Source organism: Sciurus vulgaris (genome assembly GCF_902686455.1).
Source record: "Sciurus vulgaris genome assembly, chromosome: 11".
Taxonomy (NCBI): domain Eukaryota; kingdom Metazoa; phylum Chordata; class Mammalia; order Rodentia; family Sciuridae; genus Sciurus; species Sciurus vulgaris.
Window position 1 is genome coordinate 41,511,637 of NC_136472.1, and position 22,812 is coordinate 41,534,448.

At 34.2% G+C, this 22,812-nt stretch overlaps 1 protein-coding gene across 1 annotated transcript in view; it reads left to right on the forward strand.

Annotated features, from left to right (window-relative positions):
* The window catches only part of DCDC1 (doublecortin domain containing 1), a gene marked incomplete at its 5' end in the record, with an annotated part of 513,039 nt that overhangs the window by 426,265 nt on the left and 63,962 nt on the right, over window positions 1-22,812 (forward strand). The window contains 3 exon segments of the mRNA XM_079105478.1: window positions 15,420-15,595; window positions 18,778-18,870; window positions 22,610-22,709. Of these exon segments, the coding sequence (XP_078961604.1) occupies window positions 15,420-15,595; window positions 18,778-18,870; window positions 22,610-22,709 (369 nt within the window).

The window sequence follows — 22,812 nt, forward strand, 5'->3', positions numbered from 1 at the left end:
TTTGACAACTAAATGATCTTAGGAATTAATGTTGTGAGATACAGGGTTCATGGTACTAGTGAGAACAAACATGGAGTCCAGGGTAGAGGGTTAGCATGGAAAGACAAGTAGAGCCACATATGCCAAGAAAAAAAAGACGGTGACTTGCACTCATTGTAGATTTTTCTCTAGAAGTCCAAGAAGGACAGAGGCTAAAACCCAGAAAACAGACAGGATAATACCAGCTGGTAATGTGGAGATGCCAGCAGGTTGCCCAATAACTGAAGAGGACAAAAGTTATGTCTTTTGAGGCCTCCTAGTATCCAAGACAACCATTCATCTAACCATTATTTATTATATTAAATTATCTACATATAGATACCATGAACCCCTTTCACCAATGGTACATGGTTTATTGAACTTTCATCTAAATTCAGAAACTATCTTGAGGAGAGGTTTGCCCTTGAAAGGAAACAAAAATTCTGGCAAGAAATTTGATACTCTAATATGATTGAATATATATCAAAATGACAAAATTTAAAAACAAATAAAAAAGGTTTTTTTAAAAAAATATACATTGGCAAAACTGGGGTACCTCTAATCCACTGAATGCATAGAGGGATAGACAGGGAAGCTTATAAGGAGGTACTTCTTTATATAGGAAGGGAGATCATTGTAATTACCACAAATTTCACATGTTTAAAATATTGTGGTTTTCTTTCATATCAGTTTATAAGTAAAAGTAATTAAATAAATTTATTTAAATTACAAATGGCAAATATATTAGGATACCTAAGCTAATCAGGTTCCTTTGAATATTTACCTTAGAAAATAACATTTTTATTGGTGGTCTGGGATTTGATGACTAAATGATCTTAGGAATTAATACACATAACTTCAGTCTTTTCTAGCCATTCAAACAGAACAGTAGCTTTTGTATGTAGTGGATGAGTTACTATACTCCAATGAAACCCTGACCTTCACTTGTGAACTGAAGGGAGAGACCTAAGGTATTATATTAGTGAAAGTCAGGTAAACTGACCATGTATTTCAAAGTGACTCAGTCTGAGGGTCCTGCTACATCTTGAAATGTTCAAGGGACAGAAAAAAGTAGTTACCAAACTTGGAACTCAAATAACTATCAGATTAAATATTATCTATTTTGCTCGAGTCTGGATCCATTGTATTAACAGGAACGATATTTTCTTCCAGTCTTATTTTCACACAGTTGATTTTCAGCAAAAAGATTATTTTATTTCAGTGTATAATTAAGTATAATTAATAATTTGGTTGGAAAGACTGTAATTAGGAAATGTAACATTTTCATTGTGGAATACATAATATTTGAGGCACTATAAGCATATGTATTAATTTTATTCCATTCTTAATCTTTGAACTTTACCATTTTTCTAACTATTATTTATTATATATTTAGGCAATGCATACAGAACAAGAAAGGAGATAGACATGGTCCCTAACTGAAGCTTACAGTTGTAAGAAAGGAAGAAACCAGAAAAGAAAAGAGGAAGAGCTGATGAATAAAGGAGGAAGAAGAAACTTAAATAAAAATTTGGTGTCCCAGAAATACAGGCTAATTGTTGACCAAGTTAATTCAGTCATACAATCAGAGTGAAGCAAGTTTAGCCAGGATGATTGCCTGAATGGGCCTAAAAATTAAGTCAAAATTCTGAACCCAGGAAACCATCAAAGACACTATCTTGAGTGAGAATCCAATTCTTTTGTTAATTCTTTAACAAGACTTTCCAAAGTGGAATGGTGACTAAGGGAAAATGTAAGGAAATATAAACAATATGAAAATACAGGATTATTTTTGTAGTTTCTCAGACTGCATTAATGCCCCAAATTGTTTACTTCTCAGTGGTAACAGCTAATCTGAGAACTGATTTCATGCCTATTATCACTTTTTTTTTTTTTTTTTATTGTAAACAAATGGGATACATGTTGTTTCTCTGTTTGTACATGGTGTAAAGGCATACCATTTGTGTAATCATAAATTTACATAGAGCAATGTTGTTTGATTCATTCTGTTATTTTTTCCCTTCCCCCCACCCCTCCCACCCCTCTTTACCCTCTATACAGTAGTTCCTTCCTCCATACTTGCCCCCCTCCCTAACCCTAACTCTAACCCTTCCCTCCCCCCCATTATGTGTCATCCTCCACTTATCAGCGATATCATTCGTCCTTTGGCTTTTTGAGATCGACCTATCTCACTTAGCATGATATTCTCCAATTTCATCCATTTGCCTGCAAATGTCATAATTTTATCATTCTTTATGGCTGAGTAATATTCCATTGTATATATATACCACAGTTTCTTTATCCACTCATCAATTGAAGGGCATCTAGGTTGGTTCCACAGTCTGGCTATTGTGAATTGAGCAGCTATGAACATTGATGTGGCTGTATCTCTGTAGTATGCAGATTTTAAGTCCTTTGGGTATAGGCCAAGGCTATTATCACTTTTATATATTATTCATTCTAAAAATAAATTGATAGTATTTTTATCAACAGATAGCTCATGTAGCTGGGGATATCAGTATTTTAAAAAAATATTTTTTAAAAAAACCTTATAAAAAGAAGTTTTATTAATTCTTTGGCTTATTATGTAACTATGACCATGGGAATAATTTTTAAAAGTCAGGTTATTTTATCACATTTTGGATAAAAAGTTATGAATTGAAAAGTTGTATTTTTTAATACTTAGATGTAAGGATCAATGAATTTTTCATATTCAAGAATGGAATCTTTGGGAAAAAAGTGAGTTCAAAGAGACAATATATTGGAAGGTACACTGGCTAGTGACTTAAAATTTTCTAAATTACTAAATTAAAACATATCTCTTCGGATGGGCTCATGATAGACAAAAGAAAGTTAAAAGTACACATTTTATTCATTTGTTAAGAGACAATAGTGCCAGTAGCCAAAAGGGACAAGGGGCATGTCCTTGGAGGCCTCTGAGGATCCAGGACAACATAAGTTTTACATAAAGACTATGGACCCTTTCTATGAATAGCAAATGGTCTTTTGAAATTTTATGTAAAGTAAGAAACCATCTTGAGGAGAGAAAGGGGTAGAAGTGCATCCTTGAAAGAAAACAACAGATTAGTTAAGGGAATATGAAAAGGCTCAAGAGAGAAAATTGAAGATTGATTTACTTATTAGTTTATTAATAACAAATAGATGGAGTGGGACCAACATGACTAAGAAATAGAGATGATCAATGAGCTGACTCTCAAAATGAAAACATGTTTTGTCTGCTTAAGAGAGGTGAAAAAGAAAAAAGCAGAATTATAATCCTTGAAGGGAGCACCAGCACAAATCCAGGATCTCCTGACAGTGTAGCTGTGCCATGGAACAGTGTGAACACAGAGAAAACCAGCAGAGCATGATTAGAACCACAGGCATGCCAACTGAGAAAAAACAGCACTCCAGTTCTGTTTAATTATCCATGTTATTATTATCTTTTATTGTCTTCAAACCGTGTTTATTTCCAAATTAAAAGTGCCTTAAACATCAGAACAAGAATTAAAGTATCTGATTTTATTTTTATATTGACTTGTTCTTTTTAGTTATACATGACAGTAGAATCTATTTTGATATATTTATACAAAATGGCATATATCATATTCTAATTAGAATCCCAGTCTTGTGGTTGTACACAATGTTGAGATTCACTGTGGTGTATGCATATGTATACAAAATTAAAGTATTTTAGTGGAAGAATTGCCATTGGTAGTGCCCACATTGGGAAGTTTTGAAACCCAAGCTAATTTTCATCTCTTTCTTTGGATTTCTGTGATATCTCCCACTGAAAAGAGAAAACTGTTGGGCTTCCACCTGAAAAGTAAAGGAAGCCTAACAGAGTCAGCAGTGCTTCGTGGTGCTAAAGCCAAGGTTCACACTGGCTACCACTTGTCATGAGATGACTCAGAAGTGAGAAGATCCAAAAACAGCTGGTAGCTGATATGTCACATTTCTGATATGTTCCTCAGAAATATAGCATGTGTGGGATATGGAAAAATTCTTAATTCCACATCCTGGGTCTATCATTGGCAGGCTCACTGACTAAGCATGAGGAAGAGTCTTTTTTTTTTTTTTTTTTTTTTTTTTTTCCTTTTCTTCCACATTTCAAGAGAAAAGAAGAAATATTAGTTATTTTACACCAGGACTTCAAGATGAGAGTAATTTTTAATGAGACTTTTCTCCATTTCTCCCACCTATCCAACCCTTACTTTCTGATCTTTTTTCGACTGAAACTAGTGTAAAAGTTGACTTGCTCTGAATTGCTTAATATTTTCACTGTAGAATAGCTACAGATTGATCCTAACCTTATTCTTGAAGATTATGTGGGCCCATCCACAACTACCTCTCATATTAATTAAAACCTTTTACATTAAAAGTTTCAAATGAAAATATGATACATTTTCATAACCTTTATTTATTTATTTATTTATTTTTTGATCAAGAACCATGGTAAGGGAAAGCAAACCTGTGCAGCTCCATTCATGGATAACAGGCACTTATTATTTAAATAAATAATTTATAGTGCACTCTTTGCAATTTCATTTCCATACAGGTGAAAGATTCTCAGTGAAAGTAAGAAATAAAATAATACTTCTTAAATGCAAATTTTGCTTATTTAGAAGTGTGATAAGTTAAGCTCATTGTATGTCACTATATTAATATGTTTATCTGGAAAAACATCATATTCGAATATAAAGGAAAAAGCATTAAACTGAGAAACACTCTTCCCATCAAAATTTTAAACATTTATTTATACTGCTTTTCTCCTAATTAAATGCAATTGTTGTTTACTCACTCATTTCACAAATTAGCACATCATAATTAGATGTCATTTCAGAATAAAATCTTCACAACCTTCAGATTTGGCTTATAATTTATTTAAGACACTTTTTTCAGCATAATTGCAAAATTCTTAAAACTGTTTAGGAAATGTAAATTAGCTCTAATTGTACTAATGTTATATTAGCTTTGAAAAAAACATTTTCTCCTTGTCCATAAACTAAAGGCCCCATATCTTGATCTGTACTGGATTACCATGCCAGCACATACCCCCAATCCATGTGTGTCTTTATCTTTGGCACGTCAGTTGGATACTCCCAGAACTCTAGGACCCCCTCTATTGTGACCATCTGAGATTTTGCCTGCTAACATGACTTCCCTTTTCTTTGGGTAGGTACCTATATCCCCTTTAGGAAATATCTCTTACTTTTATGTGGATTATGAGGTCTTGCCTGGTTCCCCCAAAAATGGTTATATATTACTGTCCTATTAGGAAGTCCAGTCTCAGGGAACAGGAGTAAGAAACAAGCAGGGCAGAAAGGAGAGCCAATATGAGAATGTACTATCAAGCTGTTGTCCAAGAAGCCACTTAAATAGCATTCTTAGCAGAGTTTCTCTTAGAGGAGAAAAGGAAGAATTTATATTTCAGCTTCCAACTCTCTTTGGTTAAAAATTTTTTCAAGGTTATATAGAAAACGGCAAGTCAAAGATTCAAATGCAGTCAGGCTAGCTCAAGAGGCCAAACACTTAGCCATTCCACCAGATGCTTTTACAAATATTAGTCAATAATGAGAGCTAAGAGTAAACTAGAAGCAATGATAGGGAGTAGGTATTATTGGACTATTATTCAGCCATCAAGAAGAATAATATTATGGTATTTGCAAATAAATGGATGGAATTGGAAAATATCATGCTAAATGAAATACACCAATCCCAAAAAACCAAAGGCAGAATGTTTTCCCTGATAAGTGGATGATGATCTATATAATGGGGGAGTGGTGTGGAAGGGTGAAAGAAGAATGGAGGAACTTTTAGATTATGTAGAGTGAAATGAGGGGGAGGAGGGAGCAGGGGTATGAAAGATGGTGGAATGAGACAGATATCATTACCCTATGTACATGTATGATTACACGAATGGTATGAATCTACATCGTGCACAACCATAGAAACAAAATGATGTACCCCATTTCTGTACAATGAATCAAAATGCAGTCTGTAAAAATTTAAAAAAAAATAATTAAAATAAATAAATAAGTAAATAAATAATCAAAAATTTAAAAAGACCCAAAGAACAAACACATACATTACAGACAATGCAAAGAACATGAGATGAGGTTTGGGGAACAATTAGGTAAAACATGACAATGTGAGCTGTGGGGAGAGAGCAGGAGACAAGATTGGAGAGAAAGAGGAGGTGTGCCTCACACGGGGCCTCGTAACCACTGACTCTATTTTTTTGTTTTTGAGATAGAGTCTCTGAATTGCCCAGGCCAGCCTCAAACTTAACCATCCTCCTGCCTTAGCCTCATGAATAGTTGGAATAACGGGCATGTGCCACCATGCCTGGCTAACATGCAGGGCCTTGTAGACCACTGTGCGACCTCTGACTCTGAGGTGGGAAACCATTGGAGGCTTTGAATCAGAGGAGGAATGTGCTCTGACTTAAGTATTAATAGGATCGTTGTGATAACAGAGGGAAAGAGCCAAATCCCCAGCCCTTTTCATTTTGTTAATATATTTTAGTGGTCCTGGGGATTGAACCTAGGACCATGTGCATGTGAGACAAACACTCTACCAACTGAACTACATCCTCAGCCTTCTATTTTTTATTTTGAGACAGGGTCATGCTAAGTTCCTTAGGGTTTTACCAAGTTGTTGGGACTTGCCTTAAACTTGCAATCCTCCTGCCTCTCACAAATCACTGGGATTGTAGATGTGTGCCACCATGCCTGACAAAAGTTGAGTTTTGTAAAGAAAAAAAGAGAACTTCAAAAGAGCAGAGCCTGTGAGTGGGCAACTGATGGTCTGGGATTTGACAACTAAATGATCTTAGGAATTAATGTTGTGAGATACAGGGTTCATGGTACTAGTGAGAGCGATCTCTGTGTGAGAAAAAATTGTGTCTTAGACAAGGGTGATGGAGTGGGGTAGATGAAAAGGAGTTAGGAGAATGGAACCAAGTTTTGCTAACGGATGAAATTAGAAATTAGTACAAGGGTTCCTATATTGGGAACTTTAAAGAGACATTTTAACTTGTGAGATGAAAAATAAATAAGGAAAGTTAAAAAGAAATATTTAGAACCAAAGCAAAAAGTGGGTTGTGAAGTATTCTTGAAGCAAAGTTCTAATCCTAAATGTTCATATTAAAAAGGAAGAAGATAAATATTAATAAGATAAGCAATCAATTGAAGGAGTAAGGAAAATAATGGTAGAATAAGCTAGAAGAAGAGGAAGAAAGAAAGAGAGGGAGAGAGAAAGAGAGAAAATTGAAAGAGTGGAGACTGATACAATATGATCTCTATACAGTGAAATCATAAAAACAAAAAGTCAGTTCTTTGAAAACTTTAATAAAGTGGATTTATTCAATAAAGCTGATTAAAGAAAAATGAGAGAAAATAATATTAAAAATAAAAGAAAGATATAAGTATAGGTGCTGAGAGATTAAGAAGAGATTATGATTATAAATAACTTTCTGCTAATAAATATAATAATGTAGATAAATAAAATAATCAATTCTTGGACAAAAGTAATGTATTAAAAATGGGCAAAGAAGAGACAGTAAGCCTGAGTAGTCCAATAACCATAGAAAACAATAGAATCAGTGGTAGTTAAAATCTCCCAGCAAAGAACACTCTGGCCTAATGGTTTCATTGATAGATTCTACCAAACATGTCTTAAAAAGTTCAGAATACAAAGAAAGAAGCAACATTTTCCTACTTATTTTGTAAGGCTAGAATAACACTGATACCAAACCTTGATGAAGATAAAATTAAAAAAAAAAACTACATGTCAACTTTATTTATGAATATCTATGCAAATATCCTAAAAAAATTTCAAATTTAATTCAGCAATCTATAAAAAAGATACTATGTCAGAACTGATTTGGACTCATCCAGGAATGTAACATTGTTTAAAATTTGAAAACTCAGTTAATGTAATTAACACACAGCTGATGAAAGTATACATAATCATATGAGCACATCTTAGTAAATTTAAGGGAAAAGAGTGTTATATGATTCAATGTACAGTTTGGAAAAAAAATTGTTTTTTTGTAGTGCTAGAGGTCAAACCCAGGGCCTCATGTGTGCTGGGCCAACACTCTACCACTGACTGAGATGTCCAGCTCTAAAAAAAACCTTAACAATATGCAATTTTCTTAACCTAATATACAGTATTTATATTCCATACAGACTTTTTAAAAACAAATCAAGCTGATCCATAAATGTATATGAAATAGCATGGGGCCAACAAGAGCCAATATCCAAAGGAGAATAACGAGGTAGAGGTACTTGAGCTACTAAACATGAAACTTTACTAGATCTGCAACTGCTGAAATAAAGGCATTTTATACCATACAGGGGTAGATACATAGACATACTACAGAAATTAGAACGCAGAAACAGACCTACTCTTATAGGAAATTATGGTACTTATCTATTATTGCCCATATTGCATTAACAGGTGATGCTACGAGGATGATTGTCTATGCAGTTGAAAAGAAGGAACAAATGAAAGAATTTGAGCCAGCCATACCTACCATCATCCATCTGTGATCACTCTATCCCTCACTTACTCTTCTTGTGCAAGTGTCTGTGAATAGAAATGCTGTCTACATAGTTGCCTAAGCTATGCTCTGGGAGTCATCTTTGCTTTCTTTTATTGACCAAACATCATGTTCTATTAATTCTTAATTTAAGAATTAAGATAGATAATAATTCTTCTTTTATCCTTTACTGAACTGGCTCCTACTAAGTTTTTTTTTTTTTAATGTGGGACAAATAATTTTTAAATTATTTTTTATTTTATAGACTGCATTTTGATTCATCGTACAACTTTTCATTCCTGTGGTAGTGCATGATGTAGATTCATACATTCACGTAATCATACATGTACATAGGGTAATGATGTCTGTCTCATTCCACCATCTTTCATACCCCTGCCACCTCCTCCCTCTCATTTCCCTCTATCTAAATTTTCTCCATTCTTCTCTCACCCCCACCACCACCATTATATATCATCATCCAATTATCAGGGAAAACATTCAGCCTTTGGTTTTTTGGGATTGGCTTATTTCACTTAGCATGATATTCTCCAATTCCATCCATTTATTTGCAAATACCATAATATTATTATTCTTTATGGCTGAATAATATTCCATTGTGTATATATACCACAGTTTCTTTATCCATTCATCTATTGAAGGGCATCTAGTGTGGTTCTACAATCTAACTATTGTGAATTGAGCTGCTATGAACATTGATGTGGTTGTGTTACTGTAGTATGCTAGTTTTAAGTCCTTTGGGTATAAACTGAGGATTGGGGTAACTGGGTCAAAAGGTGGGTCCATTCCAAGTTTTCTGAGGATTCTCCACACTACTTTCCAGAGTGGCTGCACCAATTTGCAACTCCATCAGCAATGTAAAAGTGTGCCTTTTTCCCCACATCCATGCCAACATCTATTATTGTTTATGTTCTTGATAATAGCCATTCTAATTGGAGTAAGAAGAAATCTTAGAGTTGTTTTAATTTCTCAAATTACTAAAGATATTGAACACTTTTTCATATATTTATTAATTGCCTGTATATCTTCTTCTGTAAAGTGTCTGTTCAGTTCCTTGGCCCATTTATTGATTGGGTTCTTTGTATATTTGGTGTAAAGTTTCGTAAGTTCTTTATATATTTTGGAGATGAGTGCTCTATCTGAAGTGCATGTGGAAAAGATTTTCTCCCACTCTGTAGGCTGTCTTTTCACATTATTGATTGTATCCTTTGCTGAGAAAAAGCTTTTTAGTTTGAATCCTTCCGATTTATTGATTCTTGCTTTGATTTCTTGTGCTTTGGGAATCTCATTAAAGAAGTCTGATCCTAAGCCAACATGATGAAGATTCGGCCCTACTTTGTCCTCTATTCGGTACAGGGTCTTTGGTCTAATTCCTAATTCCTTGATCCATTTTGAGTTGAGTTTTGTGCAGGGTGAGAGATAGAGGTTTAATTTCATTTTACTGCATATGAATTTCCAGTTTTCCGAGCACCATTTGTTGAACAGGCTATCTTTTCTCCATTGTATGTTTTTGGCTCCTCTGTCTAGTATGAGGTAACTGTATTTTTGTGTCTTCTATTCTGTACCATTGGTCTGCCTGTCTATTTTGGTGCCAATACCATGCTGTTTTTGTTACTATAGTATTGTAATAGTATAGTATAGTATAATAGTAAACAATACTACTATAGCTCTGTAGTATTATTTAAGATCTGGTGTTGTGATACTTCCTGCTTCACTCTTTCTGCTCAGGATTATTTTTGCTATTCAAGGTATCTTATTCTTCCACATGAAATTCATGATAGCTTTCTTTATTTCTATGAGGAATGTCATTGGAATTTTAATTGGAATTGAATCTGTATAGTGCCTTTGGTAGAGTGGCCATTTTAACAATATTAATTCTGCACATTCAAGAACATGGGAGACCTTTCCATCTTCTAAGGTTTTCTTTAATTTCTTTCTTTAATGTTCTATAGTTTTCATTGTAGAATCTTTCACCTTTTTTGTTATATTGATTCCCAAGTTTTTTATTTTATTTTTGAGGCTATTGTGAACAGAGTTGTTTTCCTAATCTCTCTTTCAGAGGATTCATCATTTATGAATAGAAATGTATTAGATTTATGTGTGTTGATTTTATATCTTGATGTTTTACTGAAATTTTTTTATTAGGTCTTGAAGTTTTCAGGTGAAGTTTTTTGGATCCTCTAAATATAGAATCATGTCATTGGCAAATAGTGATGGCTTGAGTTCTTCTTTTCCTATTCGTATCCCTTTAATTTCTTTGGTCTGTCTAATTGCTTTGGCTAGTGTTTCAAGGATGATGTTGAACAGAATTGGTGAAAGAGGGCATCCATGTCTTGTTCCAGATTTTAGAGGGAATGCTTTCAGTTTTTCTCCATTTAGAATGATGTTGGCCATGGGCTTAGCATGGATAGCCTTCACAATGTTGAGGTATGTTCCTACTATCCCTATTTTTTGTGTGTGTGTTTTGAGCATGAAGGGTGCTGTATTTTATCAAATGCTTTCTCAGCACCTATTGAAATAAACATACGATTCTTAACTTTAAATCTATTGATGTGATTAATTACATTTATTGATTTCTGGATGTTGAACAAACCTTGCATCCCAGGAATAAACCCCACTTGATCATGGTACACTATCTTTTTAATATGTTTTTGTATGCAATTTGCCAGAATTTTGTTAAGAATTTTTGCATCTGTGTTCATCAGGGATACTGACCTAAAGTTTTCTTTCCTTGAAGCATCTTTGTCTGGTTTTGGTATCAGAGTGAGACTAGCTTCATAGAATGAGTTTGGAAGCGTTTCCTCCTTTTCTATTTCCTGGAATTCTTTGAGGAGTATTGGTATTAGGTCTTCTTTAAAGGTCTTGTGGAATTCAGCTGAGAATCTATTTGGTCCTGGCTTTTCTTGTTTGTTAGGCTTTTGATGGCTTCTTCTATTTCAGTCCTTAAAATTGATCTGTTTAAATTGTGTATGTCTTCCTGATTCAGTTTGGGAGGATCATATGTCTCTAAAACTTTGTCAATGTCTTTGATATTTTCTATGTTGTTGGAGTATAGATTTTCAAAGTAACTTCTAATTATATAATGTATTACAATGGTGTCTGTCATGATCTTTAATTTTTCATTGTGAATTCTAGTAATTTGAGTTTTCTCTCTTTTTCTCTTTGTTAGTGTGGCTAAGGGTTTATCAATTTTGTTTACTTTTTCAAAGAACCAACTTTTTGTTTTCTCAATGTTTTCAATTGCTTCTCTTGTTTCAATTTCATTGATTTCAATTATTTCCTGACTTCTACTACTTTTGGCATTGATCTGTTCTTCTTTTTCTAGGACTTTGAGATGTAATGATTTTTTATTTTTTTAATGTATGAACTCCATGTATTGAACTTTCCTTTTAGTACTGCTTTCAGAGTGTCCCAGAGATTTTGATATGTTGTGTCACTGTTCTCTTTTACCTCTAAGAATTTTTTTATCTCCTCTGTGATGTTTTCTCTTATCCATGTTTCATTCGATAGAATATTATTTAGTCTCCAGATGTATGAGTAGTTTTTGGTTAGTATTTTATCATTGATTTCTAATTGCATTCCATTATGTTCTCATAGAATACAAGGTAGTATCTCTATTTTTTTGTATTCACTAATGGCTGCTTTGTAACATAGCATATAGTCTATTTTGCAGAAGGATTCATGAACTGCGGAGAAGAAAGTGTATTCGCTCGATGATGGATGAAATACTCTCCACACGTCCATTAAGTCTATATCATTGATTATATTATTTAGTTCTGTAGTTTCTTTGTTCAGTTTTTGTTTGGAGGATCTATCCAGTGGTGAGAATGTGTGTTTTGGTATGTTTGATTCTTAAATTTGAGAAGGGTTTGTTTGATGTACATAGATGCTCCATTGTTTGGGCATAAATATTTAAAATAGTTATGACTTGCTGGTTTATGGTTCCCTTAAGCAGTATGAAATGTCCTTCTTTATCTCTTCTAACTTAGGTTTGAAGTTCACTTTATTTAACATGAGGATGAAGACCCCTGCTATTTTACTGTGTTCATGTGCATGGTATATTTTTCCCCATTCTTTCACCTTTGGACTGTGGGTATCTTTTTCTATGAGATTAATCTCTTAAAGGCAGCATATTGTTGGGTCTTTCTTTTTAATCCAATCTGCCAGTCTATGTCTTTTGATTAATGTGTTTAGACAATTAACATTTATGGTTATTATTGTGATATGATTTGTATTCCTGGTTATTTTGGCTTATTTTTGGTTGTTAACTTGACTTGGCTTCTCCTTTGATTGACTTTTCCTTTAAGGTAGTTCTTCCCTTTGCTGACTTGTATTGTTTTGGACTTCCTCCTCATGAAATATTTTGCTGAGAATGTTTTGCAGTACAGGCTTTCTATTCATAAATTCTTTAACTTTTGTTTATCTTGGAAAGATTTTATTTCATCATCAAATCTGAAGGTTAGTTTCCTGGGTATAAGATTCTTGTTTGACATCAATGTTCTTTCAGAGCTTGAAATATATTGTTCCAGGCCCTTCTTGCTTTTAGAGTCTGGGCTGAGAAATCTGCTGATATCCGTATTGGTTTCACCTTATATATTATCTGGCATTTTTCTCTTGCAGCCTTTAAAATTCTATCTTTATTTTGTATGTGAGTTATTTTCATTATAATGTGCTTTGGTGTGGATCTGTTGTAAATTTGTGCATTTGGTGTTCTGTATGCCTCTTGTATTTGATTTTCCATTTCATTCTTCAGATTTGAGAAATTTTCTCATATTATTTCGGTGAACAGGTATTCATTCCTTTGGTTTGTATCTCTGTGCCTTCCTCAGTCCCAATAAATCTTAAATTTGGTCTTTTCATATTATCCCATAGTTCTTGAAGGTTCTTTTTATGATTTCTTACCATCTTCTCAGTTTGGTCAACTTTATTTTGAGGAGTAAATATTTTATCTTCATTGTCTGAGATTCTGTCTTCCATGAGATCTATTTTGTTGGTGATGTTTCTACTGAGTTTTTAATTTGGTTTATTGTTTCTTTCAAGTATTTCTGTTTGGGTTTTTTTTTTTTTTTTCTCAGAATCTCTCTCTCTTTATTGAAGTGCTCTTTTGCTTCCTGAATTTACTCTTTTAACTGTTTATTATTGGAGTGATCATGCATTGCCTGCATTTGCTCTCTTATCTCATCTTTTGCTTCACAGATTGCTTTTATTTTGTAGATTCTAAACTACTTTTCTGTCATTTCTACTGCAATGTTGTCATTGAATTCTATTAAAATAGCATCTTGTTAGGAACACTTTCTTCCCCTGTTTTTTCATTTTGTTCCTGTATCTTCCCCTCTAGTAGTGAAGATCTGACGTATTGCAGCTTCCCCACTACAGGCTTATTGTGACCCTGCAGGTTTCCAACACCTCTCCCCCACAAGGGGAAGATCAATATCAGCAGGACACCATACAAACAATATGCAGTCCTACACCAGAGAGCCCCTATGAAGATGTTAACAGTATTGCAAGGAACAGGATGAGTTTTATTATTATCTACAGTACGGCCAATAGACTTGCAATGAGCTCTACAACTTCTAGTGGTAGATGAAGAGGATGGGGAGGGGTGTAGGATGTAACTGTTAATGGGATAAGGAGTGAGTAAAAAATAGAGGTAGCTGTTCAAGGGAAGAGTGAGAGTGGGATCAAAAGAAGTTGGTCTTTAGCATGAGAAAAGGAGAAAGAGACTCCAAGGGAATAGGGAAATTAAAAGAAAATTGAGAAAAAAAAGAAATAAAAAATAAATAATTTTTAAAAATTCTGTGGTTCACAGTCATCCACCACTCAAACCTCCCAGTCCTCTGTATCTCGATGTGAGTGTGGTACCTGTCAAAGGGCCTCCAGTCTCCTGAAGGTGTCTCAGGACTGGAGCTACTCCATCCAAAAATGGTGGCCATGCCCTCAGGGATAATTCAAAATCTCTGCACCAGCCTCCAAACTGTGCTGGGGAGTTGCAGTGTAGGTGCTGAGTCCACGTGGGGCTCGGGCAGGAGCTGAGTAGTATAGATGCAGTGGTGGGCAAGCGGGTGCAGTGTCTGGAGTCCCTATTAAGGTTTTAAGATTGTTCTATGGTAATATTGAGTTAGGGTCTTCTCTTTTGAAGTTCAACTGCACAGAGTATGGAACTCTGTCACTGTTATACTTACACTATTATGATTGCCAGTTTATTTCTAGGTAAGTTTATGTAATTTCCCAAAGTTCTGAAAGTACAACTTTATACAAATCCCTTGAAGGATAGTATACTACCTGGTTTGTAGTTTTATTTCCAGGGCCTAGTACTGTCCCTAGAATATAGTAAACAATCAATAAATAGTTGATAATATATGAATTCATAAATAAATGGATGTGTGGATGAATAGATAGTGAATCCCAGAACAATGCATCTAAAATGTATTTAAGCTATTTAATCATATTATTCTGCTTTAAAAAAATTCTTCTATATAGTCTTATTTGCCACATCTAGTTTAAGATGATATTATTCCAGGCTACCATAAAATTATTTTTTTGCACATTCTTCTTTTCTTTACATTGATTAAGGATACTTTATGATGAGAAAAAATTCAAAATTCTGTTTTTCTAGAATGGTGTTTCTGTCAAATGGAATAAATCACCCACAAGTTATACATAAATTTTAAAAATCATTAATTTTTCCCTCTATGTAAATGAAATATTGATTAGAATTGTCTAGAATAGCCAAGGGGCCCAATAAATTTTTGCTGAATAAGTGAAAGATTTAAAATATAAATCTAGAAACAACTTTTCTTATTTATTTTCACATTTTTATCATTTCTTTCTGAAGGACTTTGATTGGCCAATAGAAGGACTGCTTGTTCCCAACAGCCCTCCTCTGAAGAAACCCATCCATAAGACACCAGAGCAGTATGTCCCTATGAAACTCAGAATTTTGAGAAATGGAGACAAGAATAAAAGCAGATCCCTTATTACCATTTGTCCAGAAATCTCATCTAAAACACAGTAAGAATGAGTTGCTCATGATTATCATTAAATATACTTTCTAGTTTCTACAGATTTTTGTCCTCTTTATTATGAGTATTTTTCTGGAGGTAATTATGTATTTATTTAGAATGAGGGCTCCCATGTTGATATTTAAAGATGAAAATAGATACAAAAATTCATTTAGTTTCTATATCAGGAAATTAATTTGATCTCTGTTGATATAGGCTAAACACAGGAGAAAATAATGAGTTAGAAATGAGTAGCTTTGATTAAAAAAAAGATTCTACAAGAAATATATGTTTGGAATTCACACTTTTGCTTGAGTTTTATGAATGTATGTTGATACAACTGAACTCACAAATTGCTTCATAAATATAACTTTGTAATTCTTCCTTTAAGTTACTATTATACACAATTATTCATATTAATATCTTTGAAATACATAATGACCAAATATAGTTCTCAAAAGTATAACTTTATACAATTTATATTCTTTCCTCTGGATAACATTTTAAAGGTTTATCTTCCTAGAAAGGTATTGATCTTACCTTATGATTGAAATAAAATCTTTATAAACAGTCAGTTTTTTTCTAATATTGGAGAAAAATCACTTGTTATATTTTTATTACTTTTTATAAAAAAATTAATCATAGGTCATTGAAAAGCTTTGATGTAAAGAATGAGTTAAACACATTGTTTCTCATATAATTTCCAACAATATTACCTCTTGACCTTTCTTTTGAGATATTTAGGATATTTGAGACTGCTGATAATAGTTTAATATTACTTTCTTCACATTGATTAAATATACTTCATACATCACTGAACAATGAGTAACATTCAGATTGGCTGTCCACTGAACTGCCTGTAAAGATGATAAAGTAAAAAATTAATCTTCAAAGTAAAGTCAAGCCTGAAATTGAAATCTTTGACGCATACCTTTGATAATTAGCTCATTCTGCTATGTGTAAAATGTGAGGTTAATGCCCTTAAAACGTGTCTAACCTTTTCCTAAAGCCCCAAAGTTAATACATGATTTCTTATTTACTTATTTTTATTCTAATCTTTAATTGTGGCTCAAAATTATATGCAGGTACTATCATGTTAATGTTTTAAAATGCATGGTTCAGTCGGGGAATCCAAACATTTTGATAGAAATTTGGGCAAATTTGGGCAAGTATTCTGGCAGAGAGTATAGGAAACTGTCCATCATCTGTCTATGGAATAATGTATCCTGGCTCATGAAGTATTTGGACATTATTCACTTTTTTCATTAATTACATATTCCTAAGAAATTAAAATACACTGGCATGCACTTGACACTAAAATTGTACTAAATGTTTTTTAATCTTTCTTTACTGGCTCAAAAAGTATTCTATAAGGTCATCAGTGTCAACCCTCCACCCACCCCTGCTGTATGTAAATACAGCAAAAGGTTAACAAAAGGTTTGCAAGGAAAGAGACTTAGCTACAGGACGGCCATGTGGCCTGCCTCCTGAAAGAACTGTTCACATTGCGTGAACAGCATCCCAGAGTCATGCAAGGTAGAAGCCCTGAGATGCTGCTTTTAATAGATCCAAGTTACATATCTTGCAGAAGAAATAAATTCTATTGACATATATGGATACATTCCTTGAATTAACCTGAAGCTTAGTTTAAAAAGAAAGAGGTTCAATTGTTTAGTGCCTTTACAAGTAAAATCATGAGAGAATGATGAAATAGAAATCTAATTTTACTAAATCCAGCTCTGGTTCTGTAGATTGTTTTAAGGGTTTATTTTTGTTATTGGTTCCTCCATCTGCAAAACCAAAGGAAGATCAAATAGCATTATTTATTATTTACTTGATATTATTCTTAGTGAGTGACAAGATCTTCTCAATTAGTCTTGATAATGGCTGCCAAGAACATATAACTTAAAGACTCATAATTTTTTGTCACAGGCAAATTTCATCCTTTAGAATTATATTTTAAACAAAGAAAATTTTATAAGTGGTACTTTAAGGACTCATAAGAAGAAAGGCTCAATATAAAACTCTCCAGTAAACTTTATATTTCAAGTCATTTCAATACATACAGAATAATTGTTAATAAGTTATGACATCTGGACCTACTCAAGCTCCTTATTATAGCTTTTAAGGCCCTTTATAAATGATTCCTATATATTTCTTTAGCTCTAGTTTTTATCAACACTTCCCCCATTCCTACTCCAAAACCCCACACTGCCTAACACCTCCCATCTCCAGAATAAGAAACATATTTTGACAATAAGTTGGGACATTTCTATATATTAACCCTGAACTCCACATTACTCCCCGCTGAGTTAGTTGTAGCTGCTAGGCACTCTGTTGCACCTGTTGTCCTGGCTTCCTGCCGGGACACCTGGCTTCCTCCCAGCCTCACAACTACCATTCTGTTTCATACTTACCTACAATGCCTCAATCTATGAGGTGGAAACAGGAGTGACATGTTATTCTTCAGTAAATGTACTGTCTTCTCTGGAACGGTATGTCCTAGTTAATCAATGTATTACAGAGTCACTTTAGCCATATTATTAAAGGCCTATAGTAAGCCTCAAGTCAATGATTATTGAATGAATGAATGAATCATTAAATTTGATGACATCTTCATTTAATAAAGATATTTTAAAAGTACAAAGAATAGTTTTCTAACTTGAACATTTAAATAATTTCAATTATGCGTCCTTTTATGATCATGATTACTTTTCTTTTAAAAAAATGTTTAGCTTTGGGACTGAGGGCATAGCTCAAAGGTCTAGCATGTATAAGCATTGTCTAGCGTGTATAAGATTCTGAGTTCACTCCTCAGTAGTGTAAAAAATTTAGGTTTGGATTACTAATAGAACCATATATGAATAAAACATTACAGACAAAATTAATGTAATTGCTTGAATTTTTTTTCAAAGTTGACAAATTTATATATCACAGTGTTTAATTTTATTGGAAGAGGACTAGAATATTGTAAATTAATTTTCTTATGTAAAGTACTTGTAGTATACTGTTTGTAAGATAACATCATTATTTAATATGTAGTTTGAAGCTTCATTGTATTAGTTTTGGAAATTCTCTTTTTTTGAAAGAAAGACTATTTTAGGGTAAATCATGGAAAATTAAGACCTCCTAATTGAGAAATAATTGACAATTTAATAGTAATACAATCAAATCTTAAATAATTTGTTTCAGAAATGTTAATCCTGAAAGGAAAGAGAAAATTTGTGTTGCTAAGAATTCTGAGATGGAAATAAATGAGACTGAATTTCATCATTTTTTGGAGAGGTAAATATTTAATATACTAAATGTAAAGGCATTTTCTACTCAAATGCCCAAATTACTATGTATAACCATTAACACAAAGTACATTTGTATCTACATAAGAAACAAGTTGTTAATTATAATGAAATATATATATGTATGTATATATATATATATATATAATTATACACACACAATGTCATGAGTTTATGAGACTGATGTTAATTAATAAAAAAAGAATTTCCCCCCAATTCAAGGTCTGGCAAGTTCCCCTAACTTTTTGAATCATTAACTCTATAAATACAAATCTCATTTAAAAATATATTTCACAGTTTTACAGTACCTTTCTTTGGTTTGTGTTTGCGAATGTGGTCTGGGAGATGGCAGTTCCTTTATTCTCTGATCGCCCTTTTCTCTCAAGAACATGCTGGGCTGCGTTGAAACGCAGTTCTCTTGGAACCATATCCATTTGATGCTTCTTCACACCAGTTCTGAGAAAGCAAAATCAAAGACCAGATGCCATTTTACTGAACTGTCTAAACCTAAGAAGTCCACATGGTTACCTGTCCTCACACCTGGGGTGAGAGTCAGAGGACCTTATTTCTTGGGTCTTCTCCTCCATGTAGCAGAGTCATCCCAGAATTCTTGCTCAGCATCTTGGCCTCAGTTTCTTCATTTTCTAAGTCTAATATCATTCTATGACGAGGCCCTTTAAGGAAACCATAGTATGCTGTAAAAAACAAATAAACATGCAAAACAAAACAGAGATTTAAGTTTGAATTTCAGAACTCCTACTCACCAGCCACATGACTGTGGCCAAGGAACTTATCCTCCAGGTTCAATTTCCTCTTTAGTACAATGGGCTGCTTAGAAGTGGTTTGAGAATTAAAGAAAAAAGTTGACATGAAATGCTTCCAGTGCTTGGTCCATTTTAAGACTGTGTTGCTAAAAATAACAGAATGAATCAAACAACATTGCCCTATGTAAATTTATAATTTTTAATAAAAAAAAAGAGTTAAATTTCTTCATGTATAGATACCACATTTTATAATCCGTAAGAAAAAAAAAAAAAGACTGTGTTGCATTGTGTGTGTGTGTCATGTGTACTGGGGGTTGAACTTAGGGGCACTCTGTCATTTAGTTACATCCCCAGTCCTTTTCCTTTTTAAATTTTCAGACAGTGTCTTGCTAAGTTGTTGTGTTCATCTTGAACTTGGGGCCTCCAACCTTAGTCACCCCAGTGGCTGGGCTTATGGGGTGTACCATCCTGCCTGGATGCATTGTTTTCATGTGCCAGGTGCTTCACAGAGTTGACATATTTATCTGTAAAATATCCTTAGGAGATAGGTACTACTATATCCATCTATAGTGTAAAATGTCTCATATTAGAGTAACAGACACAGAACTTTCTGTTGATGCCTTCTGCTTCCTGCAAAGTTGCAGGCAACATGTAGTATTAGAAAACACACTGGGTCAGTGGGCAAGGGATTTGATGTTAGGCCCACTTTGCTATTAACTTGCTGGAAGCCTTAGCAAAGCCCTGACCTTCTTCTATTACTAATGATATGAATGAAGCTCTAAGAAGTTAAGTAATTTTTCCAAGGTTACTCGGCTAGAATGTGAGAGAGCTAAAATTTGAACCCAGGCAGTCTGATTTCAGAGCCCACATTCCTTATCAAGTGCTTAAAAGCCAGTAGTTTTCTATCCCTTTTCCCATTCATGTTGGCTAGCATGTGAAGTAGTCAGAAGAGTTAAACATAGAGTGAAACATACAAAACAAAACAGAGATTTAAGTTTGAATTTCAGAACTCCTACTCACCAGTCACATAACCTTGGCCAAGGAACTTATCCTCCAGGTTCAATTTCTCTCAAGAACATTCTGGGCTGGGTTGAAATGCAGTTCTCTTGGAACCATAGCCACTTGATGCTTCTTCACACCAGTTCTGAGAAAGCAAAATCTCTTTATCCCTATCCTCTTCAACCTATCCACATAGGCCAAATTCAACATTAAAAGAAAGGTTTTAAAACAGAGAGAAAGAAAGATCTACTAATCACTCATTCCTTCTATTCTCTCACCCAGTCGTCCTAAAAATATTTCAGGCTGTAAACATTTTCCCTAGGAAAATGTGAATGGGGGCAGAAATGATGATAGTTAATTCTTCTTAGGTCATATTATAGCTGCCTGAACCTGCAAAGATATCAATTTGGGAAAATTAGAAGGAATTGGATTGAGTATTTGGCTATCATCTGAACTGAAGCATGGAGATTTGTGACTAGGCCTCTCAGTACTCTTGCAGGTCCCCTCTACTCCTCCTACCTCACCAATTCTTATGGATGAGGAATATGGCCCTATCTTCACAAGTCCATCAACTTTCAGAATTAGGGTACAAGACATAAAAGACCTAATTCTCACTGGTTTATTTCCTTCTGTGGTGTCCTAAAAAAAAATAGAAAAAAAATAGAGGGCCTAATGTGCTTAATTGCTTTATCCCAATGAAGGTAATAAAATGTAGACATATTCTTCGTTCAGCTAGGTCTTATTTACTAAGGAGCATGAAGACATTGCTAATTCACTTGCTATAAAGAGTACATTCTAACATCAAATATATTTAGCAATAACCTTTCATTTTCCTCCTTCTAATGGCAGAATCATCACAACAGTATTCCTTAGGAAATGTAGAATCACTCTCCTTTAGCTCTACTTCTTCCCCGTAATTCCTACCTTTTTACCTCTAATATAAATCGGCTACCTAGAGTCCAGTCTCTCCCACTGCCAGTCCATTTTCTAACTTCCTTGCAGTTAACCTTCTAAAAGGCAGATCTATAATGCTACACATTTGCTGTATCTCAAATGGTCTCCTGTTTGATACAGAAGCCAGAGTCTGTCTGGGATCCTGAGTGTTTCAAGTTGGTTCCTGTCTTCTTGTTCAGTTTCATCTGGCCCTCCTCCAGTCCATACACTCAGCTGTAGCTTATCCCCTTCCTGATGAACTCCTGTTCACCCTTTGAAGCCCAACTCAAATGTCACTCCTTAGATACATCCTTTTTCCTCTGTGTTCTTTCAGTGCACTGGCCAGGTGCTAGTGCATCAGCTACAATGTCACCCTACGAGTCTGTTGCTAACTAGGTAGATGGCTCCTCAAGGAGCTGTGTGCCACTTATTTCAATACTCACAGGCCATACCCAGCTCTTGTTTGGGAGGGAAATAAATCAATATTTATTTAGCCAGGTTGGATTTTTCTTATTTTAAAGGTAGTTGAAGGGCTATAGAGATCACTTCTAGTGGAGGAAGTTAAGGGACTGCTTGGTGATGGATGTGCCTTTGGCAACCTTGGAGAAAGATCAGTTTCAATAGAAAAAGTCAAGGAAGTTGTTCCTTAGATAGAAGGAAGAACATGAGCCAGAGTCACGGATGGAAAGATGTGGGGCCGACTGAGGAATGAAGTCAGTAACGATATGTCTACCTAAAGATCATGCCTGCTGTGCTGTGCTGAGCCCTTTTCAAGTCAAATTTTAATCCTTATAACGATCCTGAAGATACTAAATTTAGGCTTAGAAAAGCTAAAAAATTTTCCCCAAGCATCACACTTGGACAGGGAAAATGAGACTCCAAAGGATACAATGATTCTAGAACCTAGCTCTCAACTCTCTCACCCCAGCAGACAGAGTTGTCAACATCCCAGACCTTGATTTCTTTCATTTTCTCTCTTCATTACTGGAAGCATTCTGTGTTCAAGGTCAATTTTTATGTCTTTTATTACAGGTGCACTGAAATTTTAAAGTTACCTTCTGCAGCTCAGAGATTATTCAATGAAAAGGGGAAGGAAATCTTTTCCCTAAAGGACCTGCAAAGAGATGAACTGGTAAACAAGTGGATTTGAAACAAAATGTTAATATATGAATACAACAAGGAAAAGTGTCCTTCATTGGAAGACTTCAGAAGCATGACATTGTTATTTTCTCTCA